General features: G+C 32.3%; 1 protein-coding gene across 2 annotated transcripts in view; it reads left to right on the top strand.

Annotated features, from left to right (window-relative positions):
- The window catches only part of FSTL5 (follistatin like 5), a 679,148-nt gene that overhangs the window by 111,034 nt on the left and 547,776 nt on the right, over window positions 1-20,338 (top strand). The window contains exon 3 of one of the 2 annotated variants that reach the window (XM_041737850.1): window positions 12,185-12,218. In XM_041737850.1, coding sequence (XP_041593784.1) covers window positions 12,185-12,218 — 34 coding nt within the window. The remainder of the gene's footprint in view (window positions 1-12,184; window positions 12,219-20,338) is intronic. The other variant, XM_041737852.1, reaches the window with a different exon arrangement.

Genomic DNA, 20,338 nt, shown 5'->3' on the forward strand with positions numbered 1-20,338 from the left:
TTGGTCACCTCAGTGAGATATTGTATGTAAAGAACTTAAACATTTCTTGGCATATAGTAAGATACGTGTTTTAATCTCCCCCCTCACTTCCTTCCCCTGAGAATGCACTCTCCTCTCTAGAGTCCTCTCCCTCCTTTCTCTATTTTTATATTCCCCAAGCCTTCATCTTCTCTTCATAGACACTTGCAACCAATCTTTCCATTCATTGGGATAGTAATGGTTGCGTTTATGCTTAGAGGCCACCTATTGACCTCTGTTGTGCTTATCTTCCCTATTGAGTCCCTTGGTCACCTGTGACTAAAGAATTTATACTTTGGGATATTTTGTTACAAATCTTCATATTTTCTACATTGCAAGATGTAATTTTTTGTACAAAATATATTTTCAGTAATAAATGTTAATTACTGGTAGTCTCAGGAAATTTTTATTACTAGAAAAAGCGTACTCCAGATTGTTGAAAATTTAAAAATTAAATCATTATATTCTTATAACAATAATAACTTAGGATCCATTTAGAGACTTAATAAGTTATAAATTTGAATCTATTGAGGGATAAACAGAAAATGGAATGAATTCTAATGCAAATATGTGCATTTTAAATAATACAACTTCACTAATTTCCATGTCAAAATCATTAATTAATTAGTGATTTATATTTCTATTTATTCCAAATCCTTTAATTAGTGATTTGTGTTAGGAAAATCATCATTATTTTTCACACTCCAAAAACACACTGTGAAAACTGTTATAATAATTGACATGTTTATTTAATTTATATGGCTCTTTACCAAATAGCTTTAGCTATAACACTTAAGTGGGCATAAATTTTCTTCTGGAAATGAGAGAGAAGTTTCTTGAATATATTTTTATATAATCCTCATGTTTAAAGAAGTATGTAGTTGAGCTATGCTTACCTATTCACTGTTTCTCCCAAAGGATTAAATATTTTACAATTCTGTGCCTTTGCACAGCTTAATGTTCTTTCCAACAAGAAATTAGTTTAGTACTCTTTAATTCTTAGCTCAAGCAACAATTTTCATCGTGAATTCTCCTTTTGTTCCAGACTCAGTATAGACAGTTGCTCCTCCCATCCTTGTTTCTACATCATCCTATAAATTCTTTGTCATTGTTTTATAATTAATAGATAAAACGTGAACTTCTGAGATCAGAAATTGATGTTATCTATACTTCATTCCTATCTCATAGCATGGTGCTGGCCATGTATATTCAAAACAAACCTGTATTCCAGGAGTGAGTTAGTATGTGAATACTTTATTAAAGTGGTAACATGGTCATGAGATCAATAAGTTCTAATTATATTTTGAATTTCTTCACAAGTTAATAAGTGGATAAAGCCAGTGAGAATGTATATTATCAATTTGAAAAATATAATTAACAACATTTTCTTTTTAGAAAAAAATAATCAATATTTAAAATTAAGTCTGTCTTTTAAACGTTTCCATATTTGTGCTGGATATCCTTCACAATGAAATATTGCCTACAATACATAATTAAAATTATCAAAAGCTATTTATTTTCTTAATTTACGTTCTTTCCATTTCAAATTTATGGCTTCAGAAAAGTAGCCCAGCAACATATATTAATTTTAGATTTTCCCCATATTTCAATTCAAATTCTAATAGTGTAAAACAATGATGCTGTAAGAAGGGACTACAGAGTCATCATTTTTTTTTAAAGGTTTTATTTATTTATTTAAGAGAAAGAGAGAGAGACTGAGCACAAGCAGGGGTAATGGCTGAGGAAGAGGGAGAAGCCGACTCCTTACTGAGCAGGGAGTCAGATGTGGGGCTCGATTCCAGGACCCCAAGATCATGACCTGAGCTGAAGGCAGATGCTTAACGGACTGAGCCACCCAGGTGCCCCAGAATTATCACTTTTATTTTATGATTGTAGGTTAGGTGAAAGAACTTTTTTTTTTTTTCTCCTAGCATTTTTAAAATCCTTAAATCTTACGCATTGTAAAATAAAAAGTAATTTTATTCTTTATACAGAGAGGAGTACTCATATTATTTATGCATCATGTATGCAGTTTTTAGTGAGCACTCTCTATTTTGATTATTTTAATTATCTATGATTCTTGTGAGTCTGCATTATTTTCTAACATAACATATTTTACTACCTGATACCTCTTTTCTGCAGGCTATTTTTTTCCGCCCTAAATGCCCATACACAATTCCTTCACCTAGTTAAATTCTACTCATCTTTTAAGATCCATTTCTTTTATGCCTTTCATGAATATCTGAACCAAAGATGTCTTTTCTGGCACATTGTGAAACTTCTTACTGATTGTATTGTAGTGATAGTTTATGCATATGTCTTATCCTTTTAACTTAAATACACATACTCTTGTTAAAAAAAAGCAGACAAAAAATATTTCTGATGTTTACATTAAAGTCATGAATGTAATTATATATTTTCTATAATAATGATTGATTTTATTTTAAATGTTAATACAAATAAATTTCTATTTTAACCCTTACATATTTAATGTTTAAAATTATAATACATATGTAACAAAAGCATAATACAAATATTGTTAAACATGGATTTGATTTATAAGTAAATTCCATTCTAGTTCGATTTTTTTTTTTTTTTAAGTACGGTGCTTGTCTCTTGTTACCTTGCATATGGACTTAAGAATTCAAAGTAATACTGAAGATATTCATCAATCCAATAACAAGTTCTTTTTATCTTTTCTTCTTTAAAATCATATAAACATATCAAATATAATATGAATCTACAATGAGAAACAACTATAATTTGGACATTGGAATTAATGACCTCACACCAACATATTAAACCAAATGAGAAGCAGCTCTAGATTAACAATATATAGCTTTTACAGGTCGTGTTTTGAATATCTATATATCTATCTGCATCAATCTATGTATTACATAATATAACTTATAGCATATATTTTTAATAAAATTGTACATATGCCATATATTATGAATATATGTAATAGTTCTTAAAACATAAGAGAATTGCTTACTTCTTCATGAAAAGATGAAACCTACTGGTTGGCCGACTGAAATAACTTTATCATCCCATTGTGCATTTAGCATGACACACTATTTCCTGTCTTCCATACACTGTCATAGATGCCTGACTTCGTTCAAGCTATGTCTTCTGATAGGATCTTCTTCCTTTTGCTGTAGAAATCAACTACTTATTCTTACCACCTCATCTGCTCTCGATATATTTCACAGTTCTTGACATTTTCAAAGCTTCCTTTCACCTGTCTAAGAAAGAATGTATTGTTCCCCTGACTGTGCTCTTTAGATTTTATACATAATTCCACTATTGAATATCACATTTTATTTCATGTATTTTTATGAATATCTGCCTGTCCCTCCACAAGGCTGTTAAATTCTAATGTTCAGAGACTCTATTAGGTATAGTGCACGCTCTTGCAGGTATTCTTCTAGACACTGTGGATATACCAATTAAGACCGCAAAGTTCCTTTTGCTAATTTCAGTTAAGGGAACATAAAATGAACAAATAAGTACATATTTTTCCAGGAAGTAACAACTTCTGTGTGAAAAGAATAAGAAGTAAGAAAAACAACTAATAACGGGCGTTATCTTTTAGAATGGTGAGAGTTGAGGCTTGTTGAGGTGACATTGGATCAAGAACATGGTTGAAAAAAAAAAAAGAACATGGTTGAAATTCCAAGGGAAGTATTTTAAATAAAAGATCAGAAAATTTGTTCAAGTCAGTAAGACTGAAAATTCACCATGAGAGTTTACCGAAAAAGTGTCTGTATCTCCATGATTTAGGAGACTTGATAGACTGCATTTTATTTGCAACTGTTTATTTTCCAGGCATTTTATAATTAAATTGCCCTACCAGAAGATATATGTTTTTGAGAAAGTACGTGTGTGTGTTTTGAGAAAGTACGTGTGTGTGTATGCACGCACACACACGCACTGAATGCCTCAGGGAGGGAGCTCATGTGTTCATGGGTATGCGTGCTTCAGAATAGAGGAGATTTGCTACAAGATTGTGGTGGAGTGGCTCTGCTGAAAGTCTCCTATTATCAGCTTCCATTAATTTAATATCACTTAATATTAAGGAGTACTATTAATAGCTCTAATATAAAAAACTTTAATTTTCTAATTTTAACCACATAGCACATGGATGGAAATAAATAAATATAAATATTGAACATGAGTATTTTCCTGCAAATCAACATTTCACTTTTGTTTGATGGTATTTGTCTGGTAAACAATAATTACATCAAAGAGAAGGGAAGAACCCTGAAACGAAATTTAAACTAGGTAGCCTTTTAAGATTAATAGTCTTTACCTTTTTGCCACCAAAATTTGTATTTATACATCCTTTCTTTCCATCCATTGACTGTTTTCACTGTTACAATCTATTGATCTTTATTCTTGAGTTTAAAATTATGTGTGCTTACCTCAGCTTCTATAGCAGTACTATATAGATATGCATTGTATATAAATATATGTAAATACAATGCAAATAAATACAAATACAACAGAACTGTAGCAAATATTTCTTTTTTTTAAAGAAATGTTCTACATTTTTTTTCAAGATTTTATTTATTTATTCACGAGAGACACAGAGAGAGAGAGAGAGAGGCAGAAACACAGGCAGAGGGAGAAGCAGGCTCCATGCAGGGAGCCCGACATGGGACTCGATCCTGGGTCTCCAGGATCACACTCTGAGCTGAAGGTGGCATGAAACCGCTGAGCCACCCGGGCTGCCCTGCAGCAAATACTTCTAATCAAATTTTATGTGTGCTGTATGATACACTATTAATATATATATATATATAATGATTCAGCTTTGGTGAATGACATCTTTTTACTTCTGTAACATGTATGGATCATATGGATTCTGAGCCAGATTGCTTTAGCCAGGACACATCACTTTTGGATGCAACAGACTTATTTGTCTCTTCTGTTAATGTTTAAATTTTAAGATTCATTATGGACTTGATTAAATATGCCAGCAAAACTATTCTGTACATTTGACTTTTCTTAAATTCCATGACAGAGATTTGTTTTGTTTATTTTCTCAATACATGATCAACCTAAACACGGTGAGTGTGCGTTATTTTACACTTTAGGCAATGAAAAACAAATAAATAAAAACATCTTTTTTTTCCTCCCATGACTTTAAAGAAAATCTATAGTCCCTCAGAATGTGCCACCCATTCAACCAAAGGAAATGATATGCTTAAGGGGGAACCCTTAAGTTGAAAATACCTTCCTAATATGTTAGTTATCAGGGAGCATGGCCTTACCAAATGCCTTTTCATTAATGGCCGAATGCAAACCAAGTCACATGGGGCTGAGGGAAAACAATGGCAACCTAGAAATCTTTTCTTTATCACTCCCATACTGGAGGGGGAAAGATGATGCATTTTATAGATGTTCCCTACATCATTCATGTAGTGTAGACATTATTTTTATGTGTATTCAAAAGAAAGACTAAGTATATTCTCTCAAAGTAGAGAGAGGATTGTTTTACCTCTTAGGGACCAATTCATTGTACTTGCACTTGCTTCACTCTTATATCCTTCTATGTGAAGGGAAGCCTATGGGATGACTGAAAAGGTATATAATCAGTCTCATTAATCTAGTAATATGCATATGCAATTTTAAAATAAAAGAGTATTTAAAATAAAAGAGTATGGGTATTACCTGTAAGAGGTTCATGTCTTTTGTTTAAGTGATTTAACTTTTATAGTATAGAATGAGAGGACAGTTCACCGTCTAATGTTCATAACTTAATGCTGTTATAATGGAAATTATTCACTTAGTATTTAGATGGTTTCTTCTCTTTCCAGAGACCTTGGACTTCTTAGTAAAAAGGAGGGAACCAAGTAAACTATGTTTGAAGATACCATGGACAGACATTTAGCTTTAGTGCTTGATGAAGAGACATCAATTTTTATGTTAGAGTCATCATGAGAGCTAAAATGCAAATGCAAGATAAGAAACATTCTTAAGAATATCTTCTAGAGTGATAGCATTGTGCTGTTTTGTGGGACTAGCAACCTATGCATTAGTGTTATTTAGCTACATTCTTGTCTGCCTAGGTGCTTTAAGACCACCTCATCTCATTTTAGAAATTATTGTCTACCCCATCGTGGCCTAATTTTACACTAGCTCAGCTAAATTCTATTTATTATGCTATTTTTTATATTTAAGACATATTATACAATCATTTGTTCCTTCTGAATCCACCCTACTGCCCAGATTGTCTTTGCCAATCTTTATCATAGTGTCTGCAAGGGTCTATTTACTCATTTCTACTATTGAGCTGGATTTCATGAAATCTACTTAGTTCATTAGTATAGCACTTTGGTATTCTTCCAAGAAATCATATGGTACAAAATAAAACACAAATGGTTTGCTATTATCTAATTTTGATAGGTAGCCAAAATATATTTATTATTTTAAGACAAAATCAATTTATCAGAAAATCTTTTGAAAGAATGTTAAAATTGAGTTATACCGAGGAATTGACATTTTACCATTATAGACAAGATCTAATTTTTCTTAATGTAAGAATGTTATTCAACTGTATCATGAAGACAGGGTAACAAATCTTTCTGACCTCTTAGAAATTCTCATATAATTAAAAATCATAATTTTCTCCCTAAAATTTCCCCATTAAAAATAATTAACAGTTAAAACATGAAGTAATAGTTTATAAAGTAAAATTGTGGAAAGTATATAGTCAGGTGAATAATGCAACATTTTAGCCATAGAAGCAAGTTGAAACAATTTTGACTTTGAAATTCCTAAATAATATTTAATAAATATCTACTGACATGGTTTTAATACAAGTTTTGCAGCGAATGAAGTAGTTTACCCTTATTTTTTTTTCTTATGTTACAGATCTGTTATTCTTAGTCCATTAAATCAACTTCTATTTTTTCTTTAAATACATGCTTCTTGGATATTTTTTTAATAATAAAATTTTTTTTTGGATATTTTTAGTTTGTAAAATATTTAAGGCTATTTTCATTGGTAATTTATGATTATATGTAATTGTATAAATAGATAATTAGGTTTTAAGAAAAAAAGTACAACGTAATATAATATCAGTGAGTGTTAAGCCTATTTGACAAAAATTAAAATTAGGCTAATATCAGTATCATACAAACTTATGATAGCAAATCCTAATTAAGATTTTTGACAATACCAAGCTGTATTACTCATCAACTGTCACAAAAAGCAGTGCATTTAAAATCTCGTCAAATTTCTGACAAATCAACCTACTTCACCACTCAGCTGACTTTCCTTCTAATAGATAAAGAAAATAAATCTTCACAGACTAAACTTTCAAAATTAATTAAATCAAACCCATGAACCTCTTGCATCTTTGACCCCACTTCTCTGTGCCCACCTGTTATATTGGAGAACAGCTTCTCCTTCAATCTAAATGTCTCCACTTATGTTCTGTGTCACATTCAATAACCTTATAAAATCCATCATATTATATTTCCCTTTTATCATAATCCTCTCCATTTCTACTTTGTATCTCCTATTATTCACACATTTTCAATTCTGATTTAAATAATGTAAAATAAAGATGAAACAAAGAGGAGAACAAAAACCAAACATGATACCTTTATGAATTTCACTTAGTCTCCAGCCACACATCACCCCAGGCCTTTCTTTCCTATACATGTTTCTCTCATTCCGTTTTTACTACTTCATACACTATGCAATTTCCCTCTCCTTCCTCCAGTTTTACTTCTAAACACATAACACGACAAAAAAAAAAGTGTTTTCTTTGAAATCAATGATGCCATCTATGCCACTTTTTTTTTTTTTTTAAGAGAGAGAGAACAAGTGAGCGAGTGGGGTAGGAGAAGAAGTGCAGAGGGAGAGAGAAAATATATATATTTTTAATCTACTTATTTATTCATGAGAGACAGAGAGAGAGGCAGAGACACAGGCAGAGGGAGAAACAGGCTCCTCACAGGGAGCCTGATTCAGGACTCGATCCTGGAACCTGGGATCATGACCTGAGCCGAAGGCAGATGCTCAACTGCTGAGCCACCCAGGTGTCCCAAGAGAGAGAATCTTAAACAGGCTCCACACCCAGTGCAGTGCCTGGGTGGGGCTTGAGCTCACCACCTTCAGATCATGACCTGAGCTGAAATCAAGAGTCAGACACTTAACCAGCTGAGCCACCCGGGCACCTCTATGCCACTTTTTCTGATGAGCATTGCCTTAGACATAACTGTACTTGATCTGTCAGAAGAATTCTATATTACTGAAAAATTTCCCCTACATAATATATTCCCTGGGATTCTATGATTCCATGCTCTTTTGTTTTTTCTCCTATAATTTGTCCACCCTTCTATTCTCTTTTTTTGCCTAATTCACTTAATATTTTTCTTATACTGTTTCAGATACTTAGTTCTAGATCATTCAACTCTACTATATGTTCTCCAGATACAGTACTGATGATTTATACACAGGGTGGTGATTTCTAAATTTATATGTCTTGTTGAAATATCTCCCATGAGTTCCAGACATTTTAACCATCTGCCTACTTTGCATCCTTAGAGTGATATTTAAAGTAAAATCGAAGTCAGCATGTTCAAACATCAAACCCATGAAAAATTCAGGCTCTTTATCTCTTAAAAGACATAGTAGACAAGGATTACTTTAAGTGTCTGAGCAACTAGAAGGATGAGGAGATGGGAAAGATGAAGAAGATGAGATAGCCGAAGAAGGAAGGAAAGGTCAGAAGTTCAATTTTGGATGTGATATATAGGCTGTTACTATATATCCAAGTAGAGATTCAAAAATACAGTTAAATACATGAGGCTGAAGTTCCATGGCGAGAGTTGTTGGCTAAGAGATATAAATTTGAGAGTCCTTAGAAAAGGTTGGTGGTCGCAGCCAGAAGACTAGATAAGATCACCAAAGGAGCAAGGATATGGAAGAAAGATAAGGGTTCAACATCTAGGAAACTAGTGGTTTGAAATTGAGGAGATGAGGAGGAATCAGTAAAGCAGATGGGAAAGGGGTGGCCAGACATCAAGAGAAAATTCGCAGAGTGAGACAGTATTAGAAATCAAGTGAAGAAGGGATAAAAGTGCTTCTTTTCTGGCTTCCTCATCTTAGAGGCATCTTTACCCTTCTAGTGACTCAGATCCTCGAAACCATCCTCATCTATTCTGTTTCTCAGGATACAGAGTTTATTCTATCAGGAAATCTTGACAGTCCTGATATTCCAACTGCACCGCTACCACACTGTTCCATGCATGATCACTTCCCACCTGGATTACTGCAATACCCCTTCCACTGGTCCCTCTAATTTTTCCCTTGCCCCTTTTAACCTATTCTATTTTTTTTAATTTTTTTTTAAATTTTTATTTATTTATGATAGCCAAACACAGAGAGAGAGAGAGAGAGGCAGAGACACAGGCAGAGGGAGAAGCAGGCTCCATGCACCAGGAGCCCGACGTGGGATTCGATCCCGGGTCTCCAGGATTGCGCCCTGGGCCAAAGGCAGGCGCTAAACCGCTGCGCCACCCAGGGATCCCTTAACCTATTCTAAATAGCCAGCCTGATTCTACCTAATGCAGTTCAGATAATGTTACTCCTCTGAGAAGAGACTTTCAATGTTTTCTCAGCTGCTTTAGTATCAGGGCCAAAGATCTAACAAGTGCCTCAGATGCTAATCTAGCTCCCTTTTTGCATTCCCTACCAAACTCCCCTTACTCAGTCTAGTCTACTCACAGTGGTCTCCTTGGCAGTTTTGACAATGCCAAGAACTTTGGTACCTTAGGAAATGTGTGATTGTTTTTCTCTTCTAGAATCTATTTTCCCCAGATAAACGCCCCGAATATCCTCTCATCTCATTTAAAATTTTGTTCCAAAGTCATTTTATCAGTTGATGGACATTTGGGCTCTTTCCATAATTTGGCTATTTTTGATAATGCTACTATAAACATTGCGGTGCAAGTACCCCTTTGAATCAGTATTTTTGTATCCTTTGAGTAAATACCTAGTTGTGCAGCTGTTGGGTCACAGGGTAGTTCTATTTTTAACTTTTTGAGGAACCTTCATATTGTTTTCCAGAGTGGCTGTTGCCATTTGCAATGACATGGCTGGAGCTAGAGTGTATTATGCTAAGCAAATAAGTCAGAGAAAGAGAAATACTATGTGATTTCACTCATATAGGAATTTAAGATATGGTAATAACAGATGAAATAGGGAAAAGAAAAAAAAAGGACAAGGAGGCAAACCATAAGAGGGGCAGATACCCTCTCTCAACTATAGGGAAAAAACTGAGGGTTGCTGGAGGGACAGTGGGCAGGGGAATAGGCTAAATTGATGATGGGTATTTCTTTTTAAAGATTTTATTTATTTATTCATGAAAGACACACAGAGAGAAGCAGAGACATAGGCAAAGGAAGAAGCAGACACCCTACAGGGAGCCCAACATGGTACTCAATCTCCAGACCCTGGGATCATGATCTGAGCTGAAGGTGGACGCTCAACCACTGAGCCCCTCAGGCACCCTGGGTGATGAGTATTAAGGAGTACTCTTGTGATAAAGACTGGATGTTATATGTACATGATGAATCACTAAATTCCACTCCTGAACCTAATATTATACTGTATGTTAACTAGCTAAAATTTTGATTAAAAACCTGAAACATGAAAACATCATTTTATCATTGTGGACCCATGTAAGATTGCAGTCAATTACTGTAAAGCTACCTTCTCTGGTATATCTTTTTTCTAAATAGAATTTACTGACATTTATGCATTATGTTACTTTGAGGATATATTTTTTTAATTTTGTTTTGATTGTTTTATTTTGTTTCATTACAGTTTTGTTCATCCTTTGTAACCTTGTCACTTGGAGCAGTGTCTGGCACATAAAAACAATCTGTACATATTTATTTAAATAATAATGACTGACTGAATGAATGAATGAATGATGAAAGAAGAGGAGAGAGGACAGAAACAGATTCTTTTCATTAACAAATATGTCTTTGGAAAACTTAAGCTTGTTTATCCTATATTATGAAAGAATAATATATTTTTAAATCAAATTTATTTTAAAATTTTAGTTTTAATGAACAACAGATACTCTAAATTAAAAATAAATCAGAACTGGAAAAAGTAAATTAATTAACAAAGGACAATACAGGATCTAAAAGGCTGGGTCAATTAGGACAAGAGAAATAACACACAAAGTATTAAAAGTCTAATAAAATCAAACATTGAAGAAGCATGTTACATAAATATATATTTGTCAAAATGCATTTGTATCCTCAAATATGACTCTGGAATTAACCCTTGCAGCAAAATAAGTTCTTATTTTAACTATTTTCATAAATTTTACCAAAATTTACTGGGATTCATACAATTCTGAAATTTTATTTATATATACGTGTCATGTTTTAATTAGAAATGTGTTTCAAAATTATTTTTAGTGTGAGGTCCTGAAACTTTTACACAGTGTAAACTGTGCTTGAATATTAATTGAGAAGGTATAGAGGGCACAATTTCTACTTAAAAACTTGAAAGCAAGCTAATTCTTTTGGGGTTGCCTGGTAACTAATAAGGAGTATGTCAAATTGAAAGACAGATCTGACTGAAGCAGCATTTGAATAAATAATAGAATTGTTGTCAACTTTAGCCTTAGAGAAGTAAGGCAGGGACCAATTCTAAGTTAAACTGAAGGAAAGACAGTTGAAATGTCTTTTGTGTTTTTTTTTTTTTTTTAATGAATTGTCCACTGTTTGCCCTTAAACTTTTTTTCCTCACTAACAATTTGTGGTTAATGCAGAGGCATTGAAAATAAATTCTGAAGACTTCAGTCATTATCTTTTGAAATGAAATGAAGTGGCCTAAAGCATTTGAGAGGCATGATTATTTATTATTCATTACCATTTATTTATTTATTTTTTTATGAATCCATATTATTATAATGTATTAGTTTCTTAAGAAATATATGTACAGTAAGAATGATAACTACTCCAATAAAAGATTGCATAAGTATTTTTTAAGGTGAGATTTGTTTACAATGACTCTAGGGTATATGTACAACAAAATATCTTGACAAGTCTTTAGTTACCATCATCTGTTATATCAGGCCGTTGATCACATACTCACAGTATTTGACCTATTTCTATTTTAATTCCAGCAGGAAAAGAGTCAAGACAGTTCAAGAATCAAAGGTAAGAAATGACTGTTTTAAGATCATAAATTCCTATAAGTATAGGAGAAGAAAAAATTGATTTGGCTTTGAAAATATATCTAAAAATGAGAAAACAGTAAGAATTTGAAAGTTTCAATGTGGTTTTAAAGCCACTGTGAGCCCTTTGGGAATTCTACAAGGTCACTGGGGATCCTCCATTGAGGTCTCCTTTCTTCATATAGTGTTGTTGGAAACTTGAGACATAATTTTCTGAATTGTTCTTGTGGCATTCCTCCACCAGGCATTTTCCAAAGAGTTGGTGTTCTGTTAATCTATGGTGAGAGTTGTTGGCCAGAGATATAAATTTGAGAGTCCTTAGGAAAAGGTTGGTGGTTAAGGCCAGAAGACTAGATGAACTTTAAAAAATATGTCTCATAGGAAACCAAGTATTGAGTCACTGCTGTCTCTATGAAAGAGAGAGAAATTTCTATGAAAAATCTTTTATTTCTATGAAAAATCAAGACAATATTTATATGTTAAAATTTGGTGTAGCTTTTAGTATGGTATAGTCCACTCTAGTCAGACATAGGGAAACTCTTTTCCCCATAATGACATTCTTATGTTTGATGTTTATTGTTGAGATAATAAATTACACTAGGTAGATTATAATCCTGCAGCAAAAGATTTCCATTAACTTGATTTCCTGCTGACCATAATAATGAATTTAACAGATTTTCCCTGGATTAATCCTCTGGCCTCTCCATTCACATCCTAGCACTTCTTATTCTACAAACTAGACATCCTCATCCACCTATCCCTCTCCAACAGTACATAGTCACGAGCCTGACTATGGAATGAGGGATGATTTTCCTGTTCCCTTCCATCCTTTTTTGCATAGAAATATAGATTTATTTTTACTTTAATTTTTTTTAGAGTCCTACAAAACCAAAACTGAAACCAAAACAAACAAACAAACAAACAAAAAAATGTAGAGAAGTCACTAAGTTTACATGTACTTCTGAAATGATGAAAGGGCGGGTAGTCTTCTGAGGGTCTCTAAATTGACATATCAGTCTTGCTTACTAATAACAAACCCAAATATAATCTTCTCTGCACATTTCTCTGCAACAAATTCAATTACCCAATATGTTTTCCATGTTTGGTCATCTGTGTGTGTCTGTATTACTGAAGAATGTGAAAAGATATTCTTTTTTTATTTTGGTAGGTATATGTTATTCAAATGAATTATTTAAGACTGCCCTTCCAGCGATTTCCCAAACTATTTGTGTTCTTTTTCAGCAAACTGAAGTATGTCTTGTTATTTTATATGTGAAATTATTACACTTATTTATCCTCAAAGCACTCATATTAATTCAAAGTTTCATACTTTTGTGTTGCAAAAGGGAATTTGTATTCCAAGATGTGCTGTATGATGTGCATTTAAATGATATATACATTTTAAGCATACTGAGTACACATCTTCTCACGAAGGGTCCCAGTGTTTCAGGTTAATCTTAAATCATATTTATAATTCTGTTATAGTTGAAATAAGTTTAGCATAGCTTTCTTCTTGATGCTTTATTGTCTTGGGATATATAAATCCTATCATCTGAAGTAGTAGAAATTATGTTTTTTCAACTACTGCCTCGAAACATGTTTTCTTTTATAATGTAATAAAATTTCAACATGATGCTTGTCACCTCTTTCACTGTTATTGGCTGACACTTGTTTCAGAACTCTCACATTATGGCTTCTAGGCTACTGAGTTGTAAGTAAATCAGGGACATACAGTTTTGTCAGGACCTGTTGCCTAACTCTACTTAGGACTCCGTATTTTTCTTGACTATTTATGGGATTCATCTTGAAATGTTGTTTTACTGAAAATTATAAATGGCCATTAAAAATGTCTTTAAATATCAATATTAAGAAAAAAAAGATTTGAATAAAAGCAATAGCTTACCCACTGGTATGTGAGAAAAATTTTGAAAAGTAAATATCGTACATATTTTGGTAGCTAATTATTGAAATATGTGTTATGCCCTCATTTGATGTTAGTAATCAATTCTTAACTAATAATTCTCTGGACTTCCTAATTGGTGATCTTATTTGTCAGAACATGTTTATTACATAGAAATGTATGCAGAGGAAGTCTTTAACCTTCTAATTTTCCGCATTCTGTACCTATTCCTGCTTATGACTACAGTCCAATCCTCGTTATACCAGTGACCTAAAATCACATTAATGCACAAAGCAGTCCAATGAAAAATCGATCAGTCTTTTCCTCTGTGTACATGGAGGTATATATTGAAATGTTTGGAAACTTGCTGTTTTATCTCTGATTAAGTATTTAATACTCACACAATTTTTTATTCTCATATTATTTTGAACTGCCATAGAATCCGATTTTTATATATTCTAAAATTACATATATATATGGGTAAAGTTTTATATGTGTATATATATATGTTTATACACACACACACATATATATATATATATATATATATATATAAGAAATTCAACTGACAAAATGAATTTTGGTCCCATAGTATACCATCGTATTATCAATTGACTTTCACATTTAGATTGCCTTTTATTAAATAAATTATAGCCTCATCTGTAGTTAGTACACAATCTTGAAGTTTACAGTTGTTTACGATATCCTTTATTAAAGTTACATTGACAATTATAGCAGAAAAATAAAGACAGTCCTAACAGGTTTGAAAGAATGATCAACTATTCAAAAAGCCGTATTTCACACTGCTTTTTCAGTGATATTGCAAATGTGTTAGAATAGAGTATATTATATATTTAAAATCCATTAAGAATTTGATAAACATTATTAGGAAATAATTTCCTTTGAAGAATAGTTCTAATATAAGGAGTACAAGTCAGTTATCCTCTACCAGTATTTCTCAGGGCAGTATTTTAATGTGTGATTTGTTTATTCATTTATATTTAAGAACATCTCTCTAGAGTTCTCAGTGATAAAACAGTAACAGTTTTTGACAAAAAACTTAAATGATACTTGTTTTACAGAGAGCTTAAAAATTCTGTCAGCTTAGTCAAGTTTTTAATTTTCCAAAAATAATTTACAATACTTATTACAACCAGAAGGATAATATCATTGTGGAAAGTTTGCATATGATTATGCTGTAGCATGCTCCTGAATATCTACTTTTTTCTCCCCCTTGTCAATTCAAAGAATGTTTGTTCCTTCACCAAAAATACTCAGTTCTTTTTTAATGCAATTTTCCTTTTCTTCTCAAGTGGATACTTTAGGCTCTTCTCATTCAGAAGGGATAAAAATAAAGTATATTTCCTTTTCATTGCTCATTATATGTTGGGAAACACAGAGGACTAAAAGTGGTTCCCAAATAGTCACTTACATGGTATATTATTAACATCTATCTTTTGTTAAATATCCAATAGGTATCAGACATTGGGCTGAGCTTTTTACATATATTACCTCATTTTAATCCTGAAACACACATTATTAAGTAAGATTTAGTATTAAAACATGCCAGCATATTGAGAAATCACATCTAAAGTAAATAATTCAGACCGATATTTTAATTTTGTCCTATTTGTAAATGGGTAATATTTAATTTCACCAATTTACCAATTATACATTAAATATATTTAGCATTTTGTTATTAGCAATGCTTTTGACATTTTCATGGATTTGATATATATGAATTTTATTATTCATTATTTTTCTTTAATGGTATGGCGTTTCTAATATTTCCCCTACTGAAAATTTGTATAAATATTGCTCAGGGCTTTGTAACTTTAAGAAAAATCTGATAATGATAAATGTGGCATACTCATGTTCTAGGGAACAGATGTAAGAATTATGCCAGCTTGCTCAATAAATGCTTGTGATCTTTGACAAGTGACTTCACCCTCCAGAAGTAATTCTTCTTTTATGCTTAATATTAATGTAACATATCCCATGATATCAAAAGTCCTTTTACATATATGCAATTCTAAGGCTTATATTTCTTTTTTTTTCCTAAGGCTTATATTTCTATAGAGACATTAGACAATGCTATTACTACAATTACTTATCCTTTAAAGCTCTGTAATTCTCAATAGGTTCTACATGGCAAAAATTATGTCTCATACATTTGTGTATAAGGGAGAGGTAAACTGCATAACTGTTCTCCCTGTGGTACATACACTCTTGTATATAGTGAACAATAAGTAGTATATTAAGACCATACTTAATCAAATTAAAGGTGTGTGTTTGGGACAATAAATGCTAATAAAGGTACTATTGAGCTTGTAGTCTTTACATGTGAACACACACACATGCATGGAGAAATGCACATACGTGCTATTTACTTTTATATAACCATACATTCAGATTCTCTTTATTTCCTACATCACAAAATTGCCAATTGAGGGGACTGAAAATGATCTGCTACATATAGGGATGTGTATAGCTATAGATATATGTCATCTATATATATACATTCTATATATATTACCTGTTTCCATATATAATACGTCTCTACATATAACATCCCCATATATAAATACACATATATTTACTATACTTCACTATATATAATATTGAATTGGAATTAGAATGCTAACAAACTCCTAATTTGGATTGCTTGAGTGTTCAGAGATCTTTTTACCAGAATTATAGAGTTACTGATACTAGTTGACTTCCTCTGGGTTAAGTAACTTGTCAGGAACAGTTATTGGATGGGAACAGACCTTCAAATTTGTATTCCTGAAAACTGTGAGACCCATTACATTAACAAATGAAACTCTCAATAAAGCTGAAAGACGGTAATTCATATATATGAGACCTTTATGAGACTCTTTGTATAATTGTTGTGTGTCTTTCTGTTTAGGAAATAAAATATAGCCAGTGTAATACTAATGCCTGAAATGGAGACTGTTACCATTATATAAAATACAGAGCTGCTATATTTTTAATGAATTATAATATCATACCTAGTGAATGCTAGGATTTTTGGTATTCAGCTCAGAAAGCTATTGCTGAGACAAATAATTGTAGGATTCATAAAAACTGTGATTTTTGTCTATTGTATTCAATAGTTATAATCCTTAGGAATTCAGTAGTTAGAATCCTAAACTTTTATTTATTTATTTCTAAACTTCTTTTAGAAGTTTTCTTAAATAAAACTCATATCTAGAAAATGTCAACCAAAGGATTGTTTTGTTTATTTATTCATTTGTTTTTCGCAAATGGTAATGCTGGATAAACCCCAGGCAAGTGGACTTAAGGCAGACTTGTGAAAATAATTATTGAAAAATAATTAAATGTTGTAAAAGCATGCGAAGGAGCAATAACTTGTTTTATATACAGACGTCTTTTATTATACTTCACTTTATGCTTCTTGGATAGTGTGGTTTTATTTATTTATTTATTTATTTATTTTAGAAATTAAATGTTTATAGCAACCTGTGTTGAGCAAATCTACTGGCACCATTTCTCCAACAGCGCTTGCTCACTTTTTGTCACATTTTGGTAATTCCTGCAATATGTCAAAAGCTCAGGTGATTTAGTATTTTTAGCAACAAACTATTTTTTAATTAAAATCTGTAGTTTTTGGGACACCTGGGTAGCTCAGCGGTTGAACGCCTGCCTTTGGCCCAGGGCATGATCCCGGAGTCCTGGGATTGAGTCCCACATAGGGCTTCCTGCGTGGAGCCTGCTTCTCTCTCTGCCTACATCTCTGCCTCTCTCTGTGTGTGTGTCTCATAAATAAATAAAACCTTTATTAAAAAAATGTACTTTTTTTCAGACATACTATGTCACAGTAGATAGACTACAGTATAGTGTAAACATAACTTTTATATGAACTGGAAAATTAAAAAAAAGTTTTTAAAGATTTATTTATTTATGATTGAGAGAGAGAGAGAGAGAGAGAGAGAGAGGAGCAGAGACACAGGAGCAGGGTCCATGCCAGGAGCCCGATGCAGGACTCGATCCCGGGTCTCCAGGATCCCGCCCTGGGCCAACGGCAGGCGCCAAACCACTGAGCCACCCAGGGATCCCCGGAAAATTTAAAAATTAATGTTACTCACTTTATTGTAGTACTTACTTGCTTTATTGTGGTTGGTCTGGAACCTAACCCACAAAATCTCTGAGGTATGACTGCCATATTATGACATAGCAATTGCATTATATCAAAAATTATATTTTCATTCTATTTATTATATAAAATACACTTTTAAAATTCATTAGGGACAAATGTATTCTCATGATTATCAGTTACCTTGTTGCAAAATATCAATGTCATATGTGCACCATCCATAGTGTATGATTGAGTAGCAACACTTTAATTACTTATATGGGTTCTCACATATTTCAATCAGTTTTCACTCTACACCTAACTTAATGATATAAGTGTAAATCAATTGTTGAAAACCAGATAAATTAAAAATGTAATTTCCAAGTTACTATGAACACATGGCCATGGTTTTCTGATTGCATTAGGTGACATCTGTGACATTTATGATTTTTTATTATAAAAAACTGGTCACGATTCTTTATGTGACTGGTATTTTTGTGATAATGTGAGTTTTGAAATAAAAATAATAATACATAGATGCAAATTCTTGAAGCCATATATACATGAGATAGAATTCCTTACTTCGACAAACTTTCAAAAATACAACAATTTCAGTTCTAATGTAAAACTCCATAGAAAAAAATAAATTAATAAATATATATTCACTTTGGATAATCTAAATGATGGTCTTAAATACCTTGCAAAGTAACTTTTAAGTAGTATAGATTTCAATATAAGTAATAACTTTTCTCAGGGAATTAAGATAATATTCGTTATCCGTTCTTTTAAAAATTCATTTGACCAACTCGGTTCTTTTTTAAATGATCTTGATGCCTGTCTTCCTGCCACAGCAAACAGGAAGACAAACTTCTTTCACTACCAAATGATGCTATTATCAAAAACAAGAAGAGGTGTCAAAAAGTATGTGATCGTATTCTCATTTATGTCATGAGGGACTCAGTTTGTATTATGCCAAACACATCACCCTTCCCCCCATTTTGCATACATTTTGTAGTTTTCAAAAGGTTACCAATAAATCATCTTGTCCAATAGATCATTTATTTTGGTTTCAAGGTGATTAATTTTGCCACTCATTTTGCTCACCAGGAGGCAATACTAACTAAAAGAAACGGAGGCATAATCCCTTTGTTGATGCTGGTAAACAACCCAGAACACTTGGATCTAATCTTTTAAAATTCATATTTTTTTAAAAAAATAATAATTTAATGCTGCATGTAATACCACATTAATATTGTTCAGGCTTTTCTTTACTTAGCTTAATATTTTATATACCTGTATGCTAAATCTCAATATTGATCTTCCCTTCAGTCACCAATACAAAATATCTTCATTATGTAGACTTTCTCAGAGTCAAACATTTCTGAAGCTTTTTAAAAAATTCCATAGCCTAAAACAGTTGAATGTAATATTTCAAGAAAAATGAAGTAACATTAGCCAAAATATGTTGATGGCTTCATTTATTTAGCTTGATGGAATCACCTCACTTAGTTGCAGACATGGTTAGCTTTTGTGGAAGAGTAGTTCTTGAAATTGTTATGAACATTACATTTTTTTTTTTTTTTGGCCTAAGTCCCTGTTTTATCTGCAAATGAAAAACTATCAGTTTCCTTCTTTGTCTCCTCTCTTTCTTTAAACAAGAAATTTGACTCTATTAAAAAGACTATATTTACTTAGGGTTTTATAATATATTTCTGGGGACACCTGAGTTGCTCAGCGGTTGAGCACCTGCCTTTGGCTCGGGGTATGATCCTGCGGTTCTGGAATCGAGTCTCACATCAAGCTCCCTGTAGGGAGCCTGGTTCTTCCTCTGCTTGTGTCTCTGCCTCTCTCTCTCTCTCTCTCTCTCTCTCTGTCTTGCATGAATAAATAAATAAAATCGTAAAAATAAATAAATAAATAAATAATAAATAAATAATATATTTCTTCTTTCTTACCATTGTAATAATATATATTTGTAATTATTTGATTTTTTAATGATAAAGTTAGAAATGTTATATAAAAATGAGTTATTATTTTGTGATGTTATACTCAGTGACTTTTTTGAGGTGAAATAGACCTACATTTCTTTGTCTAAAAATGATAG

Source organism: Vulpes lagopus, chromosome 23, assembly GCF_018345385.1.
Source record: "Vulpes lagopus strain Blue_001 chromosome 23, ASM1834538v1, whole genome shotgun sequence".
NCBI lineage: Eukaryota > Metazoa > Chordata > Mammalia > Carnivora > Canidae > Vulpes > Vulpes lagopus.